Below are 20,821 nucleotides of genomic sequence, written 5' to 3' on the forward strand. Positions count from 1 at the left end.
ATTGTTCTCTTCCCATGTGCCATTGCTTTCATTTGCATAATTCCCCAATTTATCAACTTTTTACCTCCTTCAAAACCAGCACAAAAGCTGTCTGGGTGTTTGGTTTACTTTACTCAAGTATCCCTTTAAATTCAGGTGTTTCTTTACATTTGCTGGCTTATCACTTTGTAACTGTCTTGCTCAGATGCCTCATGTGTGCACTGTCTCCTGAAAAGTTGGGTTCTTTTCCTAATTGTGGGAAAATATACATACCACAAAATTTACAATTTTAACCATTTTTAAGTGTACAGGTCAGTGGAATTAGGTACATTCACACTGGAGTGCAGCCATCACCACTATTCTTCTCCAGAATGGTTTTGTTATCCCAAATCTGAACAAGTTATTCAACGCCCAGAAAGTAGGCCCATCTCAATTTACTTTTTATTCCTTATTCTCTGGATAGTATGTGCTTTATAGTCTTGGCTGATTCGAGCAGATAAGAAGTTTAACATAAAAGGTACCTAAGAGGCACCCACCTGCCTTATTACAAGAGGGGGGAAGGCTGACCCAAGAAAAGGGAGAAAACACACACAGGATTATTCTAACTGGGGTTCAACACCCGGCTATGGCCTGGCCTTGGCCGGTGGGGCTAGGTGTCCAGAGCCTTGAAGGAGAAAAGGATGAGGAGGGTGACATCCTCCTCCCTTCTGAGACAACATGAGACCCTTCCAGAGCCCAAGTCGGGCCCAAAACACAAACTGACAGGAAACCAAAGCACTTGGAGGAAGGGACTGAGCGCATTCCTCCTGAGTAAGCTCCCACGGACAGCTACAGCCGTGTCTCCCCAAACTGGCGTCATCGCAGAGCTCGTGGGGCACTTACACACAGGCCACTTCAGTCCTGGGATGCTTACGAAAGGCACACTGAGCACGAACTGGGCTGTTCCATCAGCAAGGTGGGGCCAATCCAGACACTTGGTCGGGGCTGTGCAGGGAAAGCTCCCCACCAGACGGAGTTCATGCTCCCAGGAGCTGGTGAGACCCCTGGGCTGTGCTCCCTGGGCCTGCACACAGGGTTATATACAGCCTCTGACTTCTGCACCTACTGCCCGAGGCCTTGGGTGATCCCACGTTTTGGCAGCCCTGACCCCTGGCGTAGCTCCCCACAGTTGAGGGCCGACAATGAGATGTAGTCCTAATTTAGAACAAAAGCGCTAGGTATTCCTCAGCCAGGTATTAATTAGGGAATGACCACAGACAACTGGCGACATCATTTTCTTCCTTTAGATCCAGCTGGGTCATTGTATGGAAACAAGTTGGGAAACTTCTATCTACAAAATCTGAGGTCAGTGTTTACACAGGGAGACACTGGATACCAACTCTGCCAGGGGAGCTGAAATTTCACCTGGGGGCCCTTTGATATAAGCCAGCTGAGAGGAGCTCTTTCACGTTCGGGTTGCTCCAGCGCCCCGACCATAACACGACCACTCCCTCCCAACAGCCATCCAGGGTACAATGGACCAGAGCAGGTTATGGAAAACAGGCTAGACATTCAGGGCCTTCCTTTCAATAAATGCAGTAAGGCTTTGTATTAATTAAAATGCAACTTCTGAAACAGATCCTTATATATCTTTACTCCAGAAAGTTTACATAAAGCAGCATTTCCAGGGGTAACAACAGGTATTATGTAGCAGAGAAAGGTTCCATGCTTCATAGATTTGGTAAATATTGCGCTAAACTAAGTGAAATATTTACTTTTTTTTTTTAAGGAACCTCTAACATGTCAGTGTAGACTTAGGAAACTCCAAGAAGTAAATACTATGTAACATACTTTCTAAATTGAATGAATTGATTAACAATGAAACCTTAAGTAATTTTTCACAGGACACATTTTGGGGACTACTGAATTAAAGGATACTATTACCCAGGCCCAACGTGACCTATCAGAAAGAAGCAGTTGTTCCTTTGCTTGCTCTCAGGTGAATATCGCCTCCCTCTGAGGCACTGTTCTCCGTAACCACAAAAATCACTTCCTAGGAGTAAGCAGGAGGGCACAGCCGGTAAGCGAGCAGGCTGTCTGGATTCCTACCTGGGCTCCCCCACCTATCAGCCTTAGGCATGTCATCTAACTGCCCTGTGCCCCAAGTTCCCCAGTGGGCCTGCTGAGGGTTAGATACAGGCACACACTGAGCCACGATGCATTGCTAGGCAACAGAGGCACTGCCCCTGAGGGAGGTGGGTCCTCCAGCCCACTTCCAGTCATCACTTCACAGGGTACGCGCACTTGGCATTGGGACTACAGCAGAATTGAGGGGCAAAGGAAAGGAGTAAGAATAAACTGTGGAGTGCCATGTGCTGAAGCTCAGAGCATGTGGGGGACGATATGGAGGTACAGTCCAGGGCCAGGGGTCCGCGATAAAGAGGAGAATTCACTGACATGTGGAGAAAAGAGGAAAATGAACGAATCAAGTCAGCCTGTAACAGGACATACAGAAACATGTACTGGGTCAGTAACTGCATTATAAACACAAAGAAGAGTAAAAACACGGAGGAAAGAAAGAAAAGAGTCAAATCTCACAATTTCTCTGGAGACAGTGTTAGCTGGAAGCTGTGAAGCCTTGCTCTCTGACTCTCTGTGGTACCAGTCCGGACAACGTGGAAAAGTTAATTTACCGAGGAGTCCCCAGAGGGAGAAGGAGGGTCATCCAGAACTGTATCACACAGGGATGGGGAAAGTTAGGAAATGATTAACTAAGAGGGAGGAAGCAGAGGTTCCTGCTGGGGAGCTCCAGTGCTAACCTAGCGCCTCTCCAATTAGGAGGTCCGACACCTCACTGGCACCGTATGACTGCCAGCTCCTGCCACACGGCAATGTGGCCACCGCGGGCAAAGCTGTTCCTCAGAAACAGTTTAGGAGACATGTGAGTAGGAAGGGAACTTTAATAGCATCTTGTCCAACTTCAGTCACCTTCAGATAAGAAACTTTTAACTTCTTCAAGATGTATTATGGCTAAGAATGAAATTAGCAGGGCAGTTCTGGGAAAAGTAGTTTGGTTTCTTTAAAACCACAAAGCAACAAGTCAACTCTAAAAAGGATATTATTATGGTAAAAATCACATGACATAAAATTCACCACTTTAACCATTTGAAAGTATACATTATGTGTTAATTATATCTCAATAAACAACAAAATAAAGTGTACAATTCAGTGGCATTTTCTACATTACCACTATCCAGTTCCAGAATATTTTTATCACCCCAAAAGGAAACCCCCACGCCCACTTAAGCAGTCAGCCCCCCATTCCTTCTTTCTAACCTAGCCCCTGGCTATCATTAATCTGCTGATTTGCTTAGTCTGGATATTTCAAATAAATTCAACATTATTTTTAAACTTTAAATTGTATTTATTTTGGGCCAGCCCGGTGGCTCAGGTGGTTAGAGATCTGTGCTCCTAACTCCAAAGGCTGCCGGTTTGATTCCCACATGGGCCAGTGGGCTCTCAACCACAAGGTTGCCAGTTCAATTCCTCAACTCCCGCAAAGGATGGTAGGCAGTGCCCCCTGAAACTAAAATTGAACACGGCACCTTGAGCTGAGCTGCCGCTGAGCTCCCAGATGGCTCAGTTGGTTGGAGTGTGTCCTCTCAACTACAAGGTTGCCGGTTCGACTCCCCCAAGGGATGGTGGGCTGCGCCCCCTGCAACTAGAAAAACGGCAACTGGACCTGGAGCTGAGCTGCGCCCTCCACAAAGATTGAAAGGACAACAACTTGACTTGGAAAAAAGTCTTGGAAGTACACACTGTTCTCCAATAAAGAACTGTTCCCCAATTAAAAAAAAATTTGTATTTATTTTTTATCACTAAAACATTCAACAGGATTTAGAATTCAAAAGGTATACAGGAGTTTTCAGTGACGGGCTTTCCTCCTTCCTCTCATCCCCCGAGATTAAAACTTCCTTTCCCCTTTCTTTACCCAAACGGTAGCATCCCATACATACTGTTTTGCAGTTGGCCTCTTTTCAATTCCACTCTCTTGGGGCTCGTTCTCTAACAGAACAAAAAGAGCTCCCTCCTTTTTACAGCTGCATAGTATCCCATTAATTCAGACTGCTTCGCACACTGTGTAAGGGCTTTGAGGTTACAGAAATGAATACAGTCGGTCCTTTCCCCAGCCAGGTCAGAGTCGAAAAAGTACTTTCTGTTGATAAGGATGGGGGGGAGACAAACCAGAGGCTTCAGCTCTCTTCATGGCCGGCACTTGGAAGAGAAAAGGGATCTAAACGGAAGGGACCTGAGATGTCTCCAGGGATCAGCAAGGCATCGCCAGGAAAAGTCACAGCAAATGCTGCTCTCTCCCGCCTTTCCCGCTAAAAATACCTGATCAAGTCCCTTGTTTCTCTCTCCCTTCTTTCCTGATTATAAAGGAAAGGGACTCTCACTGGGGGGGGGAATTTAGATGATGCACCGAGAAGCAGAAATTATCCATAGCTGCTTGTAAGCATTTTTAATAGCTGCTTGAAACTGCATTGCATTGATACACCACAAATTACTAAATTATCTCCCCGTTCACTTCTGCATTCCAGGAACTGAAGCCACAACAGATTGTATTTTAAGAAGACAAGGAAACATCCAAGTGCATACACTAAATGAGACATGTGGGATTCTTTATGTCCAGTGCCTGGCATGCAGTAATTGCTCAATAAATAGTGGTGGTAGCAGTGTTCAAATTTTGACATGGCGGTTTTCACAGGACTATTGCAAAATGTTGGCGTCAGAACCTCTCTATTCGAATCTGCCAAGTTGGAGTGTATTACCTTGGTCTGACGTCCAGTGAGGAAGAAGAGGGGGAACTAACATTTGTTATTCCTTATAATCATAATCTAGGAGGTAGAAAATAATAATCATTATAATCTCATTTTAGAAGTGAGGAAACTGAGCCTCTATCTTGGCTAAAGTCACTCAAGTTGGTCTGCATCTAAGGCCAATGCCCTTCCCACCTAAAAATGCTAGATCTCTGTAGAGTAAAAGCTCCCACCCACCTGTGGGAGGGGGCAGGGTCTTACCTGCCCCCCAGGAAAACAGTCAACCCTCACCAATGTGTAATTAGATATGCTGAAATCCGAAGAGACATGCATGTCCCCAGGTGAGCTGAGATCACAACTCATATTCCAATTATGACAGAGATGATATTACACAGGGGTCTCTGAGGGGACCCGGGACACAGGAAGGACTAAAGAGTCCTGGGATTTGGCCAAAGGGAAATGGAGCAGCTTCGGAGTCTTTCTCTGAAGAGGGTTTAGCAGAACAATGGCCATTCTCCATCCTCCATGTCTAAAACCCAGATTCCTCACAGGGTCTTCCTTCTGGCAATCGTGTGTGTGTGTGTGTGTGTGTGTGTGTGTGTGTGTGTGTACACACTTGTTGGAGATGTGCCACCTTCAGTAAATTTCTCCTGGTTAATGTCACTTTGCTCTGTTTTTTCTTCCTCACTCTGAAGTCTCCGCATACTCAGGTAGTCAGTTGGAATGAGCTTTTCCTTTATTTCATTAGGCTATCATGTACTATTTTCTTATAACGCACATGTTACATCATAGCTATCTTCTGCCTGACTCTTCAATTAGATCTTAAGATCTGTATTCCACATTTTTAAAATTATCTCCACTCCAACATTAAGCTGAAAATTATACTGGATATTGATAAATGCTTGTGGAGTGAAAAAATAATTAAGATTACAAATGCTAAGAGCATCTTTAGGGTTTTCTCCAAAATTCTATGTGAAGAGAAATATTAAATAAATGACTAAACTTTTGTTTCGTTTACCAAAATGAGCAAATTAAAGTGAAGTGTTAATGGGAAAAAAGTAATTTTGGCTACAGAGAATACTGTGCTTTCAGCTCATCTCTACCCAGTCGGGGTTTAGTCACAGGGAGGTTGTCAAACACCTTTCTGAGAATCTCTCAAGGCACATGTGCCATTGGAGGGAACATATGGAAGCCACCAGCGGGTGCAAAGGGGGTGCCTGCGATACTTGGAGACAGTGTTTGCCAATGTTCCCGATCCTTTCGGAGGATTCACCTTCATCTGACTCACTTTCTGCAATGTTTACCTTCACATTTGCCAACTGTTAGCAGTGGTGTTTCAACTGTTCTGATCATCTGCCGGGAGCAAACTTCTAGATTATGTCACAATTTTTGGAACCTCACATTATATCGTTTTGGAGTTGGAGAACTTAGAAATCAGCAAGTCTAACTCCTTTACTCACATGCTCACAAAGCCTTCTTCACCCGTATCGGCTGGGCCAGCCCCACTGCCAGGTGCTGGTGGTGAAGAGACATCACACGAGGTCCCTGGACTCCTGGCACTTACATTCCAGCATGAAGATGGACATAAAAACAGATAGATTCGTAGGAGGGGAGCTGGGTCTGTGTGTGTGTGTATGTATGTATGTATGTATGTGTGTATATAGCTATATAGCTATATAGCTATATAGCTATATACATATATACATATATACATATACATATACATATACATATACATATACATATACATATACATATATATATATATGGTTGAGTGTTTACTGAGTGGGAGGAAGTAAGTAGGAAAAGATTAGTCAAATGTACAACTGGAGAGGAAAGTAGGGGCCAGATCGATAAACATGTACTGAGCACCAACTATGTACCAGGTTGACAGACTCCATTGCCCAAGATGTGAAACACAGCCTTACCCTCCAAACGTTCATGATTTAGGTGGATGTAAACAAATTACACTACACTGTGATAAATATATGGCTACATATGTGAAAGATTTAAAGGAAAAAACAATCGGTTCTACTTGGAAGATGGGACAAAGGGTATTGGGGGTGCATTAGGGAAGACCACCTGAAGGTGACACAATGAGCTAAGACTTACCAAGGGGATCAGAGTGGGGAGGACACTGCAAACAGAAGGAACAGCATGTATACAGCACAACCTGAAGTCTTCCAGGAACTTGAAACAGTTTGATATAGCTGTGCATTTCGTTAGGGAGACTGGCAGGAGATGAGGCTGCGTAGATAGGACAGAACTAATCTTAACGGGCTGTAATTCTATACTGAGGAGCTTAGAGTGTATCCTAGAAGCAATTAGGAACCACGGAAAGGTGGACCGATCCAGGGACAGATGTAATCACGTTTGTGTTTTAGAACGAACCTCCTCTGAGCTGGCTGGGAGACACACAAGAACTGGTTATATCATCGCCCATTGTTTTCTGTATGTTTCAAAATACTTCAAGAAGAACACTGTACTAGAAGCGTGGAGAAGGGCCTGAATGGGAGAAAAGCTGGCTGCAGGGGCCAGTTAGAGGCTATCGCCATGGTCAGTATGAGAAGGGATGAGAGTCAGAACTGAGAGGCAGCAGGAAAGCAGAGGCGAGAACACACAGAAGACATGGGCAGGGGCTGAAGTCCACAGCACTTGGGGAGGGACGGGGTGTGGGGGATGAGAGAGAGGGAGGAGTCCAGGATCACAGCGAGGTTTCTGGTGTGGGTACGAGGAGGGAGCGTTCTCCTAAAAGGAGATAAGAGGCAGATGAACAGGTTCAGGAAGAAAGATGAACTCACGTTCAGACACGTGCTGGAGATGCCTGCTGGGTATCCAGATACCGATTTCTAGTAGGCAGGAGTTATTTCAGTGTCTGGAGCTGAGCTATGAAGGATGGCTGGTGGTATCTACTGTTGAGTCATCAGCACAGAGCTTGAAGCTGAAGCCCTGGAAGAGACCGAGTCCGCACAGGCAACGTAAGGGGAGCAGACAGGGCCATGGGAACACCCACATTTAGGGACAAGCAGGGGAGTGAGGAGTCAGCAGAGGAGACAGAGAGAAGAAACGGTGACACAGGGCAGAAGAGAATCACACAAAAAAACTTGGAAATAAAGTGAGAAGAAGGTTTAAGGGAGAGAGGAAGTAAGAGGACCCAATGCTGTACAGCTATTAAGTAAATTGAAGATTTTAGAGAAAGAGTCATCGAATTTGGCCCTAGGTCAACTCTGTCCCAGTGAACTTTGCCAGGTGGTTTCAGTGGCGTTTCAGGGGCGGAAGCCTGACTGCAGTGAATAGGAAGGGGGGGCACTATAGTACCGCAGGAGTAGCACTCTTTGTGAGAAACTCCCCACGTGGGGAAAGGAGACCCGAGATATTTACAGGAGGACGCAGGGTTGAGGGCAGGGTATTGGCTTTATTCTGAGACTGGAAAAACCCCAGCAAGCTTACATGGTGGGCGTGGGGGGGTTGGGCCGAGCCAGTAGGGAGGGAGAGTTGCAAATAGACAGAAGAGAGAAGGAATAACTGCCGAAGCAATGTTCTGAAGAGCAGTGAGTGCACAGACCAAAGACACAAGCAGCAAGACTGGAAGACAAAAGGTGAACAGGGGCGGAAAGAGGTCCAACTGTAGGCGTGGGATTGGGAAATCAAAGGAATTGAGGCAGAAGCCTCAATTTTATCTGTGAAATAAGAAACTCAGTGAAGAAACTAAGGCCCAGCGAGATGGTGATTTGACAACTCCTGGTTTGCAAACTGGCCCCTCCAGTGAGGGCAAGGAGAGACGGAACAAAGAGGCAGAACACTCCAGGTTGGTAGATGGCAATTCGAACAAGCAAGGGAACTTACATACGAGGCTTGCCTTGGGCAACCACAAGACGAGCAGATTTCCGCACCACCTGCCAGAATCTTAAAAGTCTAGACAAAGGCCTTCACTGGGGGAGTCATGTATTCAGTCAGATGGTCTCAACAACGCCTTACTCTCTCAAGGGTGCAGCCGTGCAAATGGAAGGGCTCTGGCTGTGGGGTCGGTGGGCAGAACGGACCAGCTTGCTCGGACCCAGCTTTCCAGTCACCTGCACCCATCCTCTCAACGATCTCCTCCAGCAAAAACCCACAGGGAGTAAGTAAGTGTCCTGACTCCTTGCCTGGTGCGTTTTCCACTCCCTATGCTACGCTCATTTATGGTACAGATACTTGCACTACATGAACATCTGTTTTTAAATGGGCCTTTTTGTACCTTTCTTTCGAAACATTACTCAGCAAGGCTGGCTTCACACAAGTGCGAACAAGCCACCTGTCACCGAGGACAACAAGCTTGCCAAGACCCTGGAATGAGACCCAAAAGACTTACCCTCTTAAAATGGGGAAGACGGCAGAAGTTCACCCTCAGATAAGGGTCCTGACTGACTCATGCCACTTTCAAGTGCTTAGAAAATGCTTATAACACTCCAACTGTGATTATCCCTTCAATGAAAGAGATTTCTGGAAAATTACGTAGAGGAGAAAAGACAGTGGTGGGACGGGAGGAGCGGTTGAGAGTCAATTCTGGACAAGTCTCTGGGCCTCTGCACCTTTCCAAGGTCCCTTCTAAGTGTCACACACACATGGATGAAGAGGTGGAGAGGACCGAGACACTGAAGTAGATTAGTAGAACCAGCCAATGGAGCGCACGAAGCAGCCACAAAAAGTGAAGGAAGGATGCTAAAGATTAGAACCATCCTTCAGCCGTGGATGGACCCCCCCCCCACCAGAAATAGGCAGATATTGTTCAACTCGAGTCCAGATCACGTCCACTTAGAAAACAAGAGTCTGTGCCATTATTTATGTAACACACACCAGGAAAAAGGAGAGCAAACACCTTCATACCACCATTATAGATTCTAGGATTAGAAAAGACTTGGGTTCCAACCCACTCAACCCAACTCACAGCTTTTTCTTCCCCAAGACAACTCATCTTTCCTTCTCTTGTGATTTCTTCACTGATAACAACTGGTTTCTATGGTAAATAGTCATACTCACATAGCAAAGAAACTTGTAACTAGTGTTGGGTGGCTTCCTGCACTCTGCTGAAAAAAATCCCCTACACAAAGGATTCCTTATGTGGGCGGATGGCGCTGAGGTGGAGAATGGGATTAAGATCTTGTAATCTCCGATCAAAACAATTCCATGTAATTAAAGCCACAGGAGCACAGATGTGAAACTAACCCAAAGCCTCATGTAACCTGAAATGTTTTCTTAGAGACTAAACATTTATGTAACATGAAATAACTCTAATTATCATTAGCAATCACATATATTTCTGCATTTGAACCGAAAGCACTTTACATGTGCAATAATTAATTCTTACAATAACCTTATGAAGCTGAGAGTAGCAAAGGTTATTATTCCCATTTATCGAAGATAAAATCAGGGCAGGGAAATACGATGAGATTTACCCAGATCAGAAAAAGTGAGTGGGAGGCTGACATATTTCAACTCTTGTTTAGGAACTTACTGACTTCCAACCATGTGCTTGGCTCTGTGAAGACTGGGGTGGCGTGGGGAAGTGGGGGTGGAAAGGGGAAAGTGCTTTGACTAACCTAACAATTTGCGACTTTGTGATTCCAACTCAAGCTACTGGCACAGACACTCAATTTTGCCACTGGCCACAGTCTAGGAACTACAAACGAAGCTACATCTGCCTTGTCTCAGAAATGAGAGCTATCCCTCTACTTACTTATGAAGGGAATGGATGTTAAAAATAAAGAAAGTATTCAATTTTTACATTCCTGATAGGAGGTGAGAGTGTGAGGGATTCCACCTTCTAAGGAAATGGGCTGAGATGAAAACTATACACTCGTACATGCCCTGATGATGCTATCCAAAGTAGCTGCATGATACCCTCTGTCCCCTTGCCCTGCTTAATTATTTTTCAGAGCATTCTTCATAGTCACTTTTTTATTGTCAATCTCTCCCACTAGAATGTCAGCTCTATAAGGGCAGGGCTTTTATCCACATTCATTGATGTTTTCAGGGCGGAGAACAGTCCCTGGCATGTAATAGGTATTCAAAATATATTTGTTAAATCAATGAAGAACGCCTGAAGGTTATAGTTCCAGTTCTGTCACTGTTCAATTTTATGACTGTGGAGAAGTCATTTCATCTCCCGGGTCAACAGTTTTTTAAAAAAAAAGCATTCAACCACATTATCCTTTCGAACGCTTCGATAGTGTGATTTCATGTGTACTCGTACAATGAACAAGGCGAACGGTGGTAAGTGGGAAACTAGAGTGGAGTTGTCACATTTCCTCTCTGCCCAGTCCCTTTTGAATACCTTCCTCTGGTTAGAGAATTTATTACCTTATGAGTCCCGCCTCTCCAGGAGAAAACAGAAGCTGACTTACCCAGCCTTCCTTTTAGTTAGGGATCAGACATGTGACTTGGTTTTTGCCTAAGACATGCACCTTCAGGAGATTGTGTTTTTTTTTAAAGATGAGCAATGTAAGGAGACGGGTACCTTGTGGAGTTCACTTCCTGGTGTGCAAGCTGCAGCGGCAGAGGTCCTGGCCTTACAGGGGTTCCCATCAACCACGCAGGGGAAGAATCTGGGCTGTGCAGCAGCAGCAAAGTTGTTTAACGTGGCTAAAGATTTGTGGACTAGGGAATGGAAAGGAAAAAACAGTGTTTCACTGAGGAAAAAGCAAAGCTTTTGGAAGCATCACAGATTTGACCCAAATCCTGCTGTCACTTACCAGCTGTGCCCTTGAATAAATTATATGTCCTCTTGAGCCTCAGTTTCACCATCTTTAAAATGGTTATTGTTCAGGGTCACTCACAGCTTCTGAAAGCAGGGTTCCATCGATGCCAGGATTCCCTGGGGACTTCTGTTGATGTGTTTTGCCTCTAGATCATTGGGTCAAAGTGAGGCTTAAAATTATGGGTAAAATTAGGTTAATTTATGAGGTGGCTAGAAGATAAAACACTGAGATATAACACACAGTAAACTAACAAAGGGTAATCTTTTCCATATGTATCAATAGGCCCAAGGATATTACTATCCAGCGGAATACCACAATTGATGCTGTAACAATGACTTTAGTTGCCAAAAATTAAATTACAGCCCATATACTGTGGTTATGGCAGAGAAGTATTACATTTTATGTCCATTTCCATCAAAAGTAGTTCCAATAACAACGTTTTGGTATTTAAAGACTAAGTGTCAGTTATCTGGAAAATACCTTTTCATGGAACAGATTATTTCCTGATGATGTCATAAAGTGAGATATAATAACTGATAAAATATCAGAATATGAGAAAACGTTATGGGCAAAAATAGTTTCATTTGAAAATTGGCTGGAATACCTAGAATTCTTCATAGAAACTCTTGGAAGCCTAGAAGCTCCCAGACGTCATTTATGAACTTAAAAAAAAATACTTTTCTGTGTAAGTCCTCATTACCTAGCAATAATGTAATAATCAAGTCACAAGGAAACCAGAAAGCTGGCCTTCAATAACTCTCCTTTCCCTAACTACGCTCTCACCTGATAACAGGTGGAGAAGCATTTTTCTGAGTTTTTCAGTTGTCACGTTGCTACCCATATATTCATTCTAATGCCTTGTTCAAGTTTATATTTCCTATTCCTGCCTCCTAAATATAGGTATTTCCTGAGGTGAAGGCCTTGACCTTCTGCGCTTCTCTATAAATACTTTCTCCTGTGGAACTCTTGTATACATTGATTTATTTCAACTGTTGTTTCTTCATGGATGACTCAGACATTCAACATATTCAGGCAGAGTCTCTCTCTTCAGCTTTAGTCCTGTATTTCTAACACCCCCCCTAAAAATTTCCTTTTGGATAGTCCATGATCTCAAATTCTATAAATCTTTTTGAGCTCTGAGCTCATTTTTGCTTTAAAACCAACCCATTCTATGCCTGTCCCTTTTCAGTCCCAATTTCCCAGGTTTAAGGAATTGGAGTCGTCCCTGATTCCTCTAATCCTTTTCTCCCGTCATCCACTCAGTTACTAAGGACAGTACTATTCAATTATTGCAACCTTGCCCTTTCTGCTCTCCCCTTTACCACTCAACACCAAGACTATCATATCTGTCCATCCGTACTGTCCTACACACGTTTGCCAGGTTAATGTGTCTAAAACATGGCTTGGAACATTCAATAGTTCCATCATTCATTCCATAAACATTTACTGAGTGCTTACTGTATACGAAGCACAGGGTCACACACTCCAGGATGTAGAAACGAATCAGATATAGGTCAGTTTATAATCTACTGGGGGGAAAGACTTGTGCATAAATAATTTTAGGTCTAAGTCAGAAAGTGGTAATAACTCAATGAATCCTTGGAGTATTGACGTTATGGGCTACAGGGGAAAGAAAGGGGAACAGTAGAAAATAAAGTTAGGGTTTTGAACCCAAGTAAATAAAAGTGGCCTTTAATCTACAGGCAACAGGGAGCCAGTGAAGGTTTTGGATCAGAACTGTGCTTGCAGATGACTAACCCTATAGCAGCTACATGTAATATGGGCTGGGAGGTAGGGAGGTGGTGCCAAAGGAAGGGAGTGGTTGAGAAAGGTACTGCATTTCCACTGCTCAGGGGATGGTAACGGGAACTTGGACGAGGTGGAGGCAGTGGGTGAGGGGAGTGGATGGATGTCAGAATTCCTGGAGGGGTAGAACGTAGCAACCAAGGGTCGCAACAAAGGAAATAAATGTCATAAAATGTAGACATTAATGTTTCCACGCTGGAAACGGCTGGTAGTATGAACAGAAACAGGTGCATTGTCTGGAAAGCAATTTGGGAAGGAAGAGGCCAAGTTATTTTTTGGATGTTCAGCGTATATACACCTGCAGACCATTCGAGAAGAAATGGCCAAGACGCTTGCAGGTAACTGGGTACTGACCACTTAAGTGGGGCAGAGAGGGGGTGTGTTTCGGCAGAAGCACGTACAATCCGGTCTATGGGACTCTTACTACCGAGGCGGCCCTGGCAGGAGTGAAAGGACCGGCGTCGTCTGAAGCCATCCGCTCGCGCCGACCCCTCACGGCCCGCGCTCGCCTCGCGTTCTCCACAGGCTCCGGGAGCAGGCGGCGGGAAGCATCCTTTCCCTTTCTTCCCTGCATACTTCCAGAACTTCCGTCCCTACCCGCCGCCGCTCCCCGTCAAAGGGACTTCACACATGGTGACGTGTTTTCCTGCACAGGCACCAGGCGGGCGGAAAGCGCACTGAGGGCATCACCTCACTTAACCCGGCCGCAGGTGTTGCACTAGCGTCTGAAGTACTGGGAACGTCCCAAGCCCGGCCCGGGATCTCGCGAGGCTTGAGAAGCCCGCCTCCGCTTTGCTCGCCGGAAGCGGAAGTCAGGAGGCTGTCGGATTCTGACAGCGGTGGCTCCGTTACCTTGGAGAGGTGGAGTGTGTGTGGAGTTGGACTGACAGTCTTGTCGGCCAGAGGTACGTTTCCTGCGTGTGTCGGCCCGCGCTGAGTAGGCCCAGCGCTTGGCGAGTGAGTTGTCCGTTTGGGCGACGGGGACGAGGAGTCGGGCGGGCCGAGCCAGGTGGCGGGAGAGGAGTCCTGGGGCTGCAGTTCCAGGTCTGGGCGCTTTCGCGAGGTTGGAGGCCCCTTATCCCTCACGGTGTCCAGTTCCCTGCGCGTCTGGAGATCTGAGGTGGTTCAGGAGGGAATCTATCAAAGGCTTGGTAGACCAGCTCTAATGTGCTTTGAGGGCGGACTGAAAAACGCGGTGGTTTCCTGTCCCTTCCTTCGTCTGTTCTATGGGTTCAACTGCTGGAGCAGGGAAGCCCCTTCCTGGTTCGGCCTTTCCAAGGTTAGTCGGCCACAAAGTACTATGTGGTTTTGTGGATAATAAACTACGAATATTAGAGCACAGATCTGAAAGGCTGTGCCTTTTTCCACGGAAAAGAACTACCTTCTGCAGTTATTCATGCCGGAACCAGCTTACTGGGTTTGAAGGCCCAGAGGACGAATCTTTGTAGCGTCTTCAAGCTCTTCGTTGGCCCTTGGAGCTCTGTTAGCGTTGGAAGTCTTCAGAGCACTTTTCATCCAACCTCTTCATTAACTTGGGCTCTTAGGGTCCTTACCTCCCTCTTTGAGTGTTTTCTTCAAGTTTTTTCCTCCTCCCACAGATCTGGACAATCTAGACATTTAATTGTACAGCCTCAAATCCCTTGGGTAGGACTAATTTAGATCAGTTCAAATACTATTTTTAATTTTAATTAAACTTGTTGGGGGAACATTGGTTAATAACATATTCTATTTTAACTTCATTCTCATGAGTAATGATCAAGTTGATATTTGTTCACTTGTGGGAACATAAAAATGAGTAGCACATTTGCTTTGCCTTATGATTTTTACTGCCCATCGGGTTAGGCCTGGGCCATCTTTCTGGTGGTTTCTATGATCCCTATAGAAATCCAGGCACAATTTTCATTAGCTAAATTTATTTTAAATCATACCTTGGATGTGAGAATTTGATAGCAGTTTGCTAATCCCAGACACATGGAAAGTCTGATATTTAATAAGACATACTCTCTAAGAGAGCAGTAGCTGAAAGGTAAAAAGTCTAGATATTGTTTCTTGCATCCAAACAATAATCTTCATTTAATTTTGTTGGGATGAGGGTGTATTAAAAATGTTATAAACATTTGTACGTTTTGAGGGATTTGGAGGAAAGATGTACTAATGAAGAAGCTATCTTCCAATATCACATCTGTTTATCAAAAACTTTTTACTATAAATTGAAGTAACACAGGAAGAAAAATAATTTTGGGATGTCAAATAAGAGGGAAAGATTTGGTTTTAAAGTTTTAGCATGATGTCACATATGCCCCAAATCATAAAACAGGATGTAGGAGGCTTGAAGCAAAGAGCAAAAAGATGGGTTTGGGTTAAAAAGGGTCACGGATGGGAATACTGACCAATATTTGGTTAAGGAAGACTGGAAAATGGAGAAAGGCTGCTAGGCTGGCTTCCAGGTGTTAGATGAAGATTAAAAGTGGTAAATTCCGTCTCCTGGTTTCTCAAGGATTAGGCCTCCGCAGCCTAAGCCAAATCTTTTCTTAGAGGTAGAGGGCTCTCTGAAAATGTGGGTGAAGAAATACTACTTGAGTGACTCTATGATTGGTCTGGAAAATCCAGATTTCAGTTTTTATACTCATTAGACAATATCAATAGTAGTTATTTTTCATTCATCACAGAATCTGGAATAAGAATACATTGGATACCATTATAGTCACTCCTGTTTTCAGCCAAGCTTCCTGAAAACTTAGTCTATAATCCATGATTTCTACTCCCTTACTTCCAGTGACTTCTCAATTAACTGGAATCCTGCTTCAATCCTTACTACTCTAAAATAATCAACTCCTAATGGCTAAATCCAATTAATTTCCTCTTGGTTCTTTCTGTCATTGTACCATTCAACACCGATGACCACTTTTTCTTCTTTTGCCTTCTATGATAACTTCTCCTGGTTTGTATCTATCTCTGTGCATTCTCCCATCCTTTCTTTATCTTCCACTGTTGATGTTCTTCAGGATTCTGTTCCTTGATACTCTTCTTATTCCAGTCTTCCTGAAGCATCTCATCCATTCTCACAGCGTAACCACCAACAAACTTGCCGATGCCTCCCATCTTCATCTTCAACCCAGTGCAACCCAGTGCAGTCGGTTAACTGGGAACCGACTCCACGTGGTGTACGTACTGTAGCTAACTACAAACCCAGTGTGGATGCCCGCCCGCCCTTCTTCCTGTAGTTCCTATGGCACCGTAGCCTGTCCAGTCTTTTGGCCAGAAGCCTGGGAGTTGTCCTGGTTATTCCCCTATCCCGGTATCTAGTCAGTGATTAATTCCTCAGCACGTCTCTATATTATTGCAGTCACCTGCCTTTAGTCTAATCTCACTGATCTGTTCTCTACCCTGTTAGAAAAGTGAGCCTTGTATGCGTAAATAGCAAATTTGATCTTGAGACTTCCCCGCTTAAACCACCTATGATTCTTGGGTACCAGAAAAAGTATCAAGTTGTCGCGTGGAACACAAAGTTTTTCACAATTTGACTCTTGTCTATTTTCCAATTTCATTTCTTGACATTCACTTCTCCTCCCTTTATATTTGTACCGTATCTGTCTCTTCTACTAGAGTGAGAGCTGTTTGGGGGCAGGGTCCATGGTTATTGTTCATCCTTGCACCCCAGGCTCCTAGTTAGCACAATGTATACGGTAATGAAGAAATAATGAATTCAATGTTTAAAATCTATCTTAAGTTTAAAAGTACACAAGAGGCTTTTATGAATACACTGTCTAAAATTGTTTACTTCTTGGTTTTTCACTATCTGGTAAGATAGTGTTCAGTAAAAAAAAATTCTAACAGAAACATATTAAAAACTGTACAGAATTCCAGAATGACTGACACTTCTGAAGCTGTTTCAAATTTTGAAGAGATGTTTGCCAGTAGATTCACAGAAGATGACAAAGAGTACCAGGAATACCTGAAACGCCCTCCCCAGACCCCTCCAATTGTCGAGGAATGGAATCACAGAGCTGGTGGGAACCAAAGAAACAGAGGCAATCGGTATGTATTACTTCAGAAAAGTGAATGCAGAGGGCCGAGCTGGGAGAAGATAGGTTTAATGTGCTAGCCTAGAAGCCCACTGAGGGCAGGGACCAATGTTTGTGTTCAGTATGGTACCGCATGCCGAGAACAGTGGCTCTTCTCGGCACAGAGTAAGTGGCTGATAATTATTTGCTTTAATATTTTGTCAGCACCATACATTTCTTCTTACTGTTCAGTTGTATGTGTATTCATGTTTTTTTTAAATGTTCTTTCTGTAGACTAGTACTTTCTTTGCAAATATACTTTAGATACCTAGAGTCTTATGCAAAACTCTGTGTTAAATTCCATCAAGAAGGTAATGTTTTTGGTTTTACTCTAGAATGAAGTTTATACAATGGAAATTACTTCTATTTAATAACTCAGAATAGATAAAAGGAATAAATGACCACATTGCTTTTGTACAATTGAATAGGTTTCAGTTTGATTCAGAACTATCCTATTGTTGAGGGTTTCGTGTTGTAGTCTGCCTATTTCTTTGCAAAGTGTGTCCAGTATAACACTGAAAGAATGATTTAAATCTTAGGACTCTTTTGAATAACTGGTGCTCGATTATTCTGTACAGAAAAATGTTTTTTACTCTCTTGTTTACTAAGCATCAGATGCACCAAGGTAGACTTGTCATGTGCTTTCTTAAAATAAAAGGGAAGTATAAAAATTTTGTTTTGTTGTTGTAGGTTGCAAGATAACAGACAGTTTAGAGGTAGAGATAGCAGACGGGGGTGGCCAAGTGACAATCGATCCAATCAATGGCATGGACGACCCTGGGGTAACCATTACCCACAGCACAGACAAGACTCTTACTATCCCCACCAGTATGGACACTATGGCTACAACCAACGGCCTCCCTATGGTGACCACTGATAGAAATGGCAGCTGCTTTTAGTAATGTCATTTCCTGTGTTGACGAAAGTTTGTGTGTCTCTTCTGTTGGTCATAATTTTACATATGATTTTACAGAATGGATTATTAATATTTTGGATCTCCAGATTTTTTTTAAAAAATTAATTCTTACTAGAGAGATGTGATGGTGGCTGGGAATAAATACTCCCCTGAAAAGGTTGTAGATTATATTGATTTCTATTTCAGAACCTTCTTTGTTCCATGACTTATTAGAACCTTCTTTGTTTCATGACTTATTAGTGCTTTGATCTTGATGTATTTTCTCCCTTGTTTGACCTCCAGGAGTTCTGCCTTTGTTTTACACAGAAATAAAATAGAAATTTTAAAAGAGAAAATGCTTGCTTTTACTTTGTAATATTAGAAAGTACCCATTCCTAAAATTTGAGAGGTTGGTAAAATCAACTCGTGAATGCACAACTACGCTAAGATGTATGTACTCTATATAACAGCAGTTGGAAGGTAAAACAATTGACTGATTCTTTTGGCTCTGTTATGTGGCTATGGTACTTGGTAATTACTCTATAGGTATGAGTCAGCCCTACAATAATGTTGGTCTCTTTTTAAAGAAATATCAAGACTAAAGTTATAGAAGGAAGGAATCATTCTCACCTTCAGGGTCTTGACCTAGTGGGAAGGTTGGATTAAAGCACACCATCATTTTATACAAACTCTAAGACTTTTCTCAAACTCAAACATAGTAGGGCAAAATTCACACGTTATACCAAAGTGTGAACAAAAACTCTGTAATTTTCCCTTTCCTTTTCAATCGTGTTTAAATAATGCTGCATTTTGACTCTACTTCCTTTTATGGTATTTAATGTGGGTTGAATTTACAATGTTATATTCACTTCCAAATGTGCATGCTTGTTGCTTCCTCTTCTATAAATACGGTGATGCTGTAACTTTCTTTCAGAATGATAATCATATTTCAAATAATTTTAATGACCATTACAATGGTTTTATTAAAATACAATATGTATTAAGCAATTTCTCAAGTTTGGACAGTTAGCCAACTCATTAACTGGTTTTTTTATTACTCTGTCCTTCATATCCATCGAAAAAGGTTTAGTTGGTTTAAGAGTAAATAGTAAGAGTACAAGTTTCATCACAGGTCTGAGGAATGAAACGGCAACTTCCTAAATCAGCCTTCTCTGAGCACCCCACTCTAGGCCCTTGAGAGTCGCTCTACCTCTCCCCCACTGCCTGCCATCCTTTCAGGTAACGATTTTATTGGAAAGGATTTAATAAACCAAGTATTCATACTTAGATGTAAATAAAGAGTTTTCCCTGTACCCCTCTAATCACTTCAATAGGCAACAAGCCAGTGTTGTTACATCAAGATAGGTCTTAACACTACAGATATTAACCGCAAGACTTAACAACGGCCTGATGATACCCCGAGATCTCTGAAAGGAGATGGGCTACGAAGAGTATTTACCAACTGATAAGCCCAGGTACTACCAGCTGGGACAGTAGCTGACTACAGCTGTAAAGCAGGACGCTGGAGTCCCTCTGCTGTGCCCGCTTTTGACACTAATTAGGGAGATCTGTGGGCCCATGGGGCAGTGTTGGAGTGAGGGTCCCTCTCAGGAAGCTCAGAAGAAAGGTGATTTTCCAACAGTATTTAAACATTTTGCCTTCAGAGCTAAAGATCACTTCTTTCCCTTTTAGTATTTTCCCTGAAGATTACTGATATCACTAATTTTGAGCTCTAATGAAAGCACTACACTTTGTTTCTAAATACAAGTTTTTAAATACCTTAAGAATTTTCCCAGAGTTTCTATTCCATTTCATTGATTCATCCCAATCACAGATTTGGCTGTGTATGGAAATCTATACCCCGGACCTCTGATTTCTTTTAGCACTATTGTTTATAGTGAAAGGGATTTTTTTTTATTAGGAAATGTAGGAAATAAACGCTCCCAGCTTGAGGCAGCTTCTAGTACCATTGGATAACTTCAATTAGCTGGAAACGTTACTTGTAAAAGCACTTACTTTGGTAATGTTAGACAAATTGAGGTATTATATATAAACACTAAAAATCTTACTTGGGATTTTTCTTTCAAATAGCTTGTTTTTCCACCAAAGAAACATTTAAGATATATGAGGTGTGATCAACAAATATGGTGAATGTTTAAAATAAAAATTTATTATAGTAAAAGACACATTGCCATTAACCTCCCTCAAAATACTCCCCCTCACTTCGAACACACTTATCCCATCATTTTTGCCACTTTCTGAAGCAGTTCTGGAAGTCCTCTTTCATGAGTGTCTTTACTTCATTCTTGACCGTGACAATGCTCCCTGTCACACATCGCTTCTGGCATATGGCAATTTCTGGCCAAAGAAAAACGTTATAGTGTGTCCTCATCCACCTTATTCACCAGATCTGGCACCGTGTGACTTCTGGCTCTTCCCCAAAGTCAAAATGACCATGAAAGGTAAACGTTTTGAATGGATTCAGGACATTGAGGCAGCCACAACAGCACAACTAAAGATACAAAAGAGAACTTCCAGAAC

At 43.2% G+C, this 20,821-nt stretch overlaps 2 protein-coding genes across 6 annotated transcripts in view; one reads left to right on the forward strand and one right to left on the reverse strand.

Annotated features, from left to right (window-relative positions):
• HOMER2 (homer scaffold protein 2) overlaps positions 1-14,042 on the reverse strand; it is a 91,513-nt gene extending 77,471 nt beyond the window's left edge. For 2 of the 4 annotated variants that reach the window (XM_088789471.1, XM_019743437.3), the window contains exons 1-3: positions 13,676-14,042; positions 11,510-11,684; positions 11,275-11,414 (exon numbers count right to left, since the gene is read on the reverse strand). In XM_088789471.1, coding sequence (XP_088645597.1) covers positions 11,275-11,342 — 68 coding nt within the window. In that variant the 5' untranslated portion in view covers positions 11,343-11,414; positions 11,510-11,684; positions 13,676-14,042. The remainder of the gene's footprint in view (positions 1-11,274; positions 11,415-11,509; positions 11,685-13,675) is intronic. The other 2 variants (XM_088789470.1, XM_088789469.1) reach the window with 2 other exon arrangements.
• Positions 14,043-14,068: 26 nt separating this feature from the next.
• Positions 14,069-18,636, forward strand: RAMAC (RNA guanine-7 methyltransferase activating subunit). Of its 2 annotated transcripts, none has more exons than XM_019743449.3 (3): positions 14,069-14,226; positions 17,181-17,359; positions 18,076-18,636. In XM_019743449.3, the coding sequence occupies exons 2-3, from the start codon at positions 17,190-17,192 to the stop codon at positions 18,260-18,262; spliced, it is 357 nt and encodes a 118-aa protein (XP_019599008.1). In that variant the 5' UTR covers positions 14,069-14,226; positions 17,181-17,189; the 3' UTR covers positions 18,263-18,636. The 2 variants fall into 2 exon arrangements, with proteins under 2 accessions (XP_019599008.1, XP_019599009.1); XM_019743450.3 differs by having other exon boundaries at positions 14,169-14,278.
• The last annotated feature ends 2,185 nt before the right edge of the window (positions 18,637-20,821 follow it).

This window comes from Rhinolophus sinicus, chromosome 13, assembly GCF_057876585.1.
Source record: "Rhinolophus sinicus isolate RSI-liver-muscle chromosome 13, RSI-T2T, whole genome shotgun sequence".
In the NCBI taxonomy this organism is placed as follows: Eukaryota; Metazoa; Chordata; class Mammalia; order Chiroptera; family Rhinolophidae; genus Rhinolophus; species Rhinolophus sinicus.

Coding starts and splice junctions, on each gene's coding strand:
- RAMAC (XM_019743449.3), top strand. CDS start 17,190: ATGACTGACACTTCTGAAGCTGTTTCAAATTTTGAAGAGATGTTTGCC. Junction 17,360..18,075: donor CAAAGAAACAGAGGCAATCG/GTATGTATTACT, acceptor TTGTTGTTGTAG/GTTGCAAGATAACAGACAGT.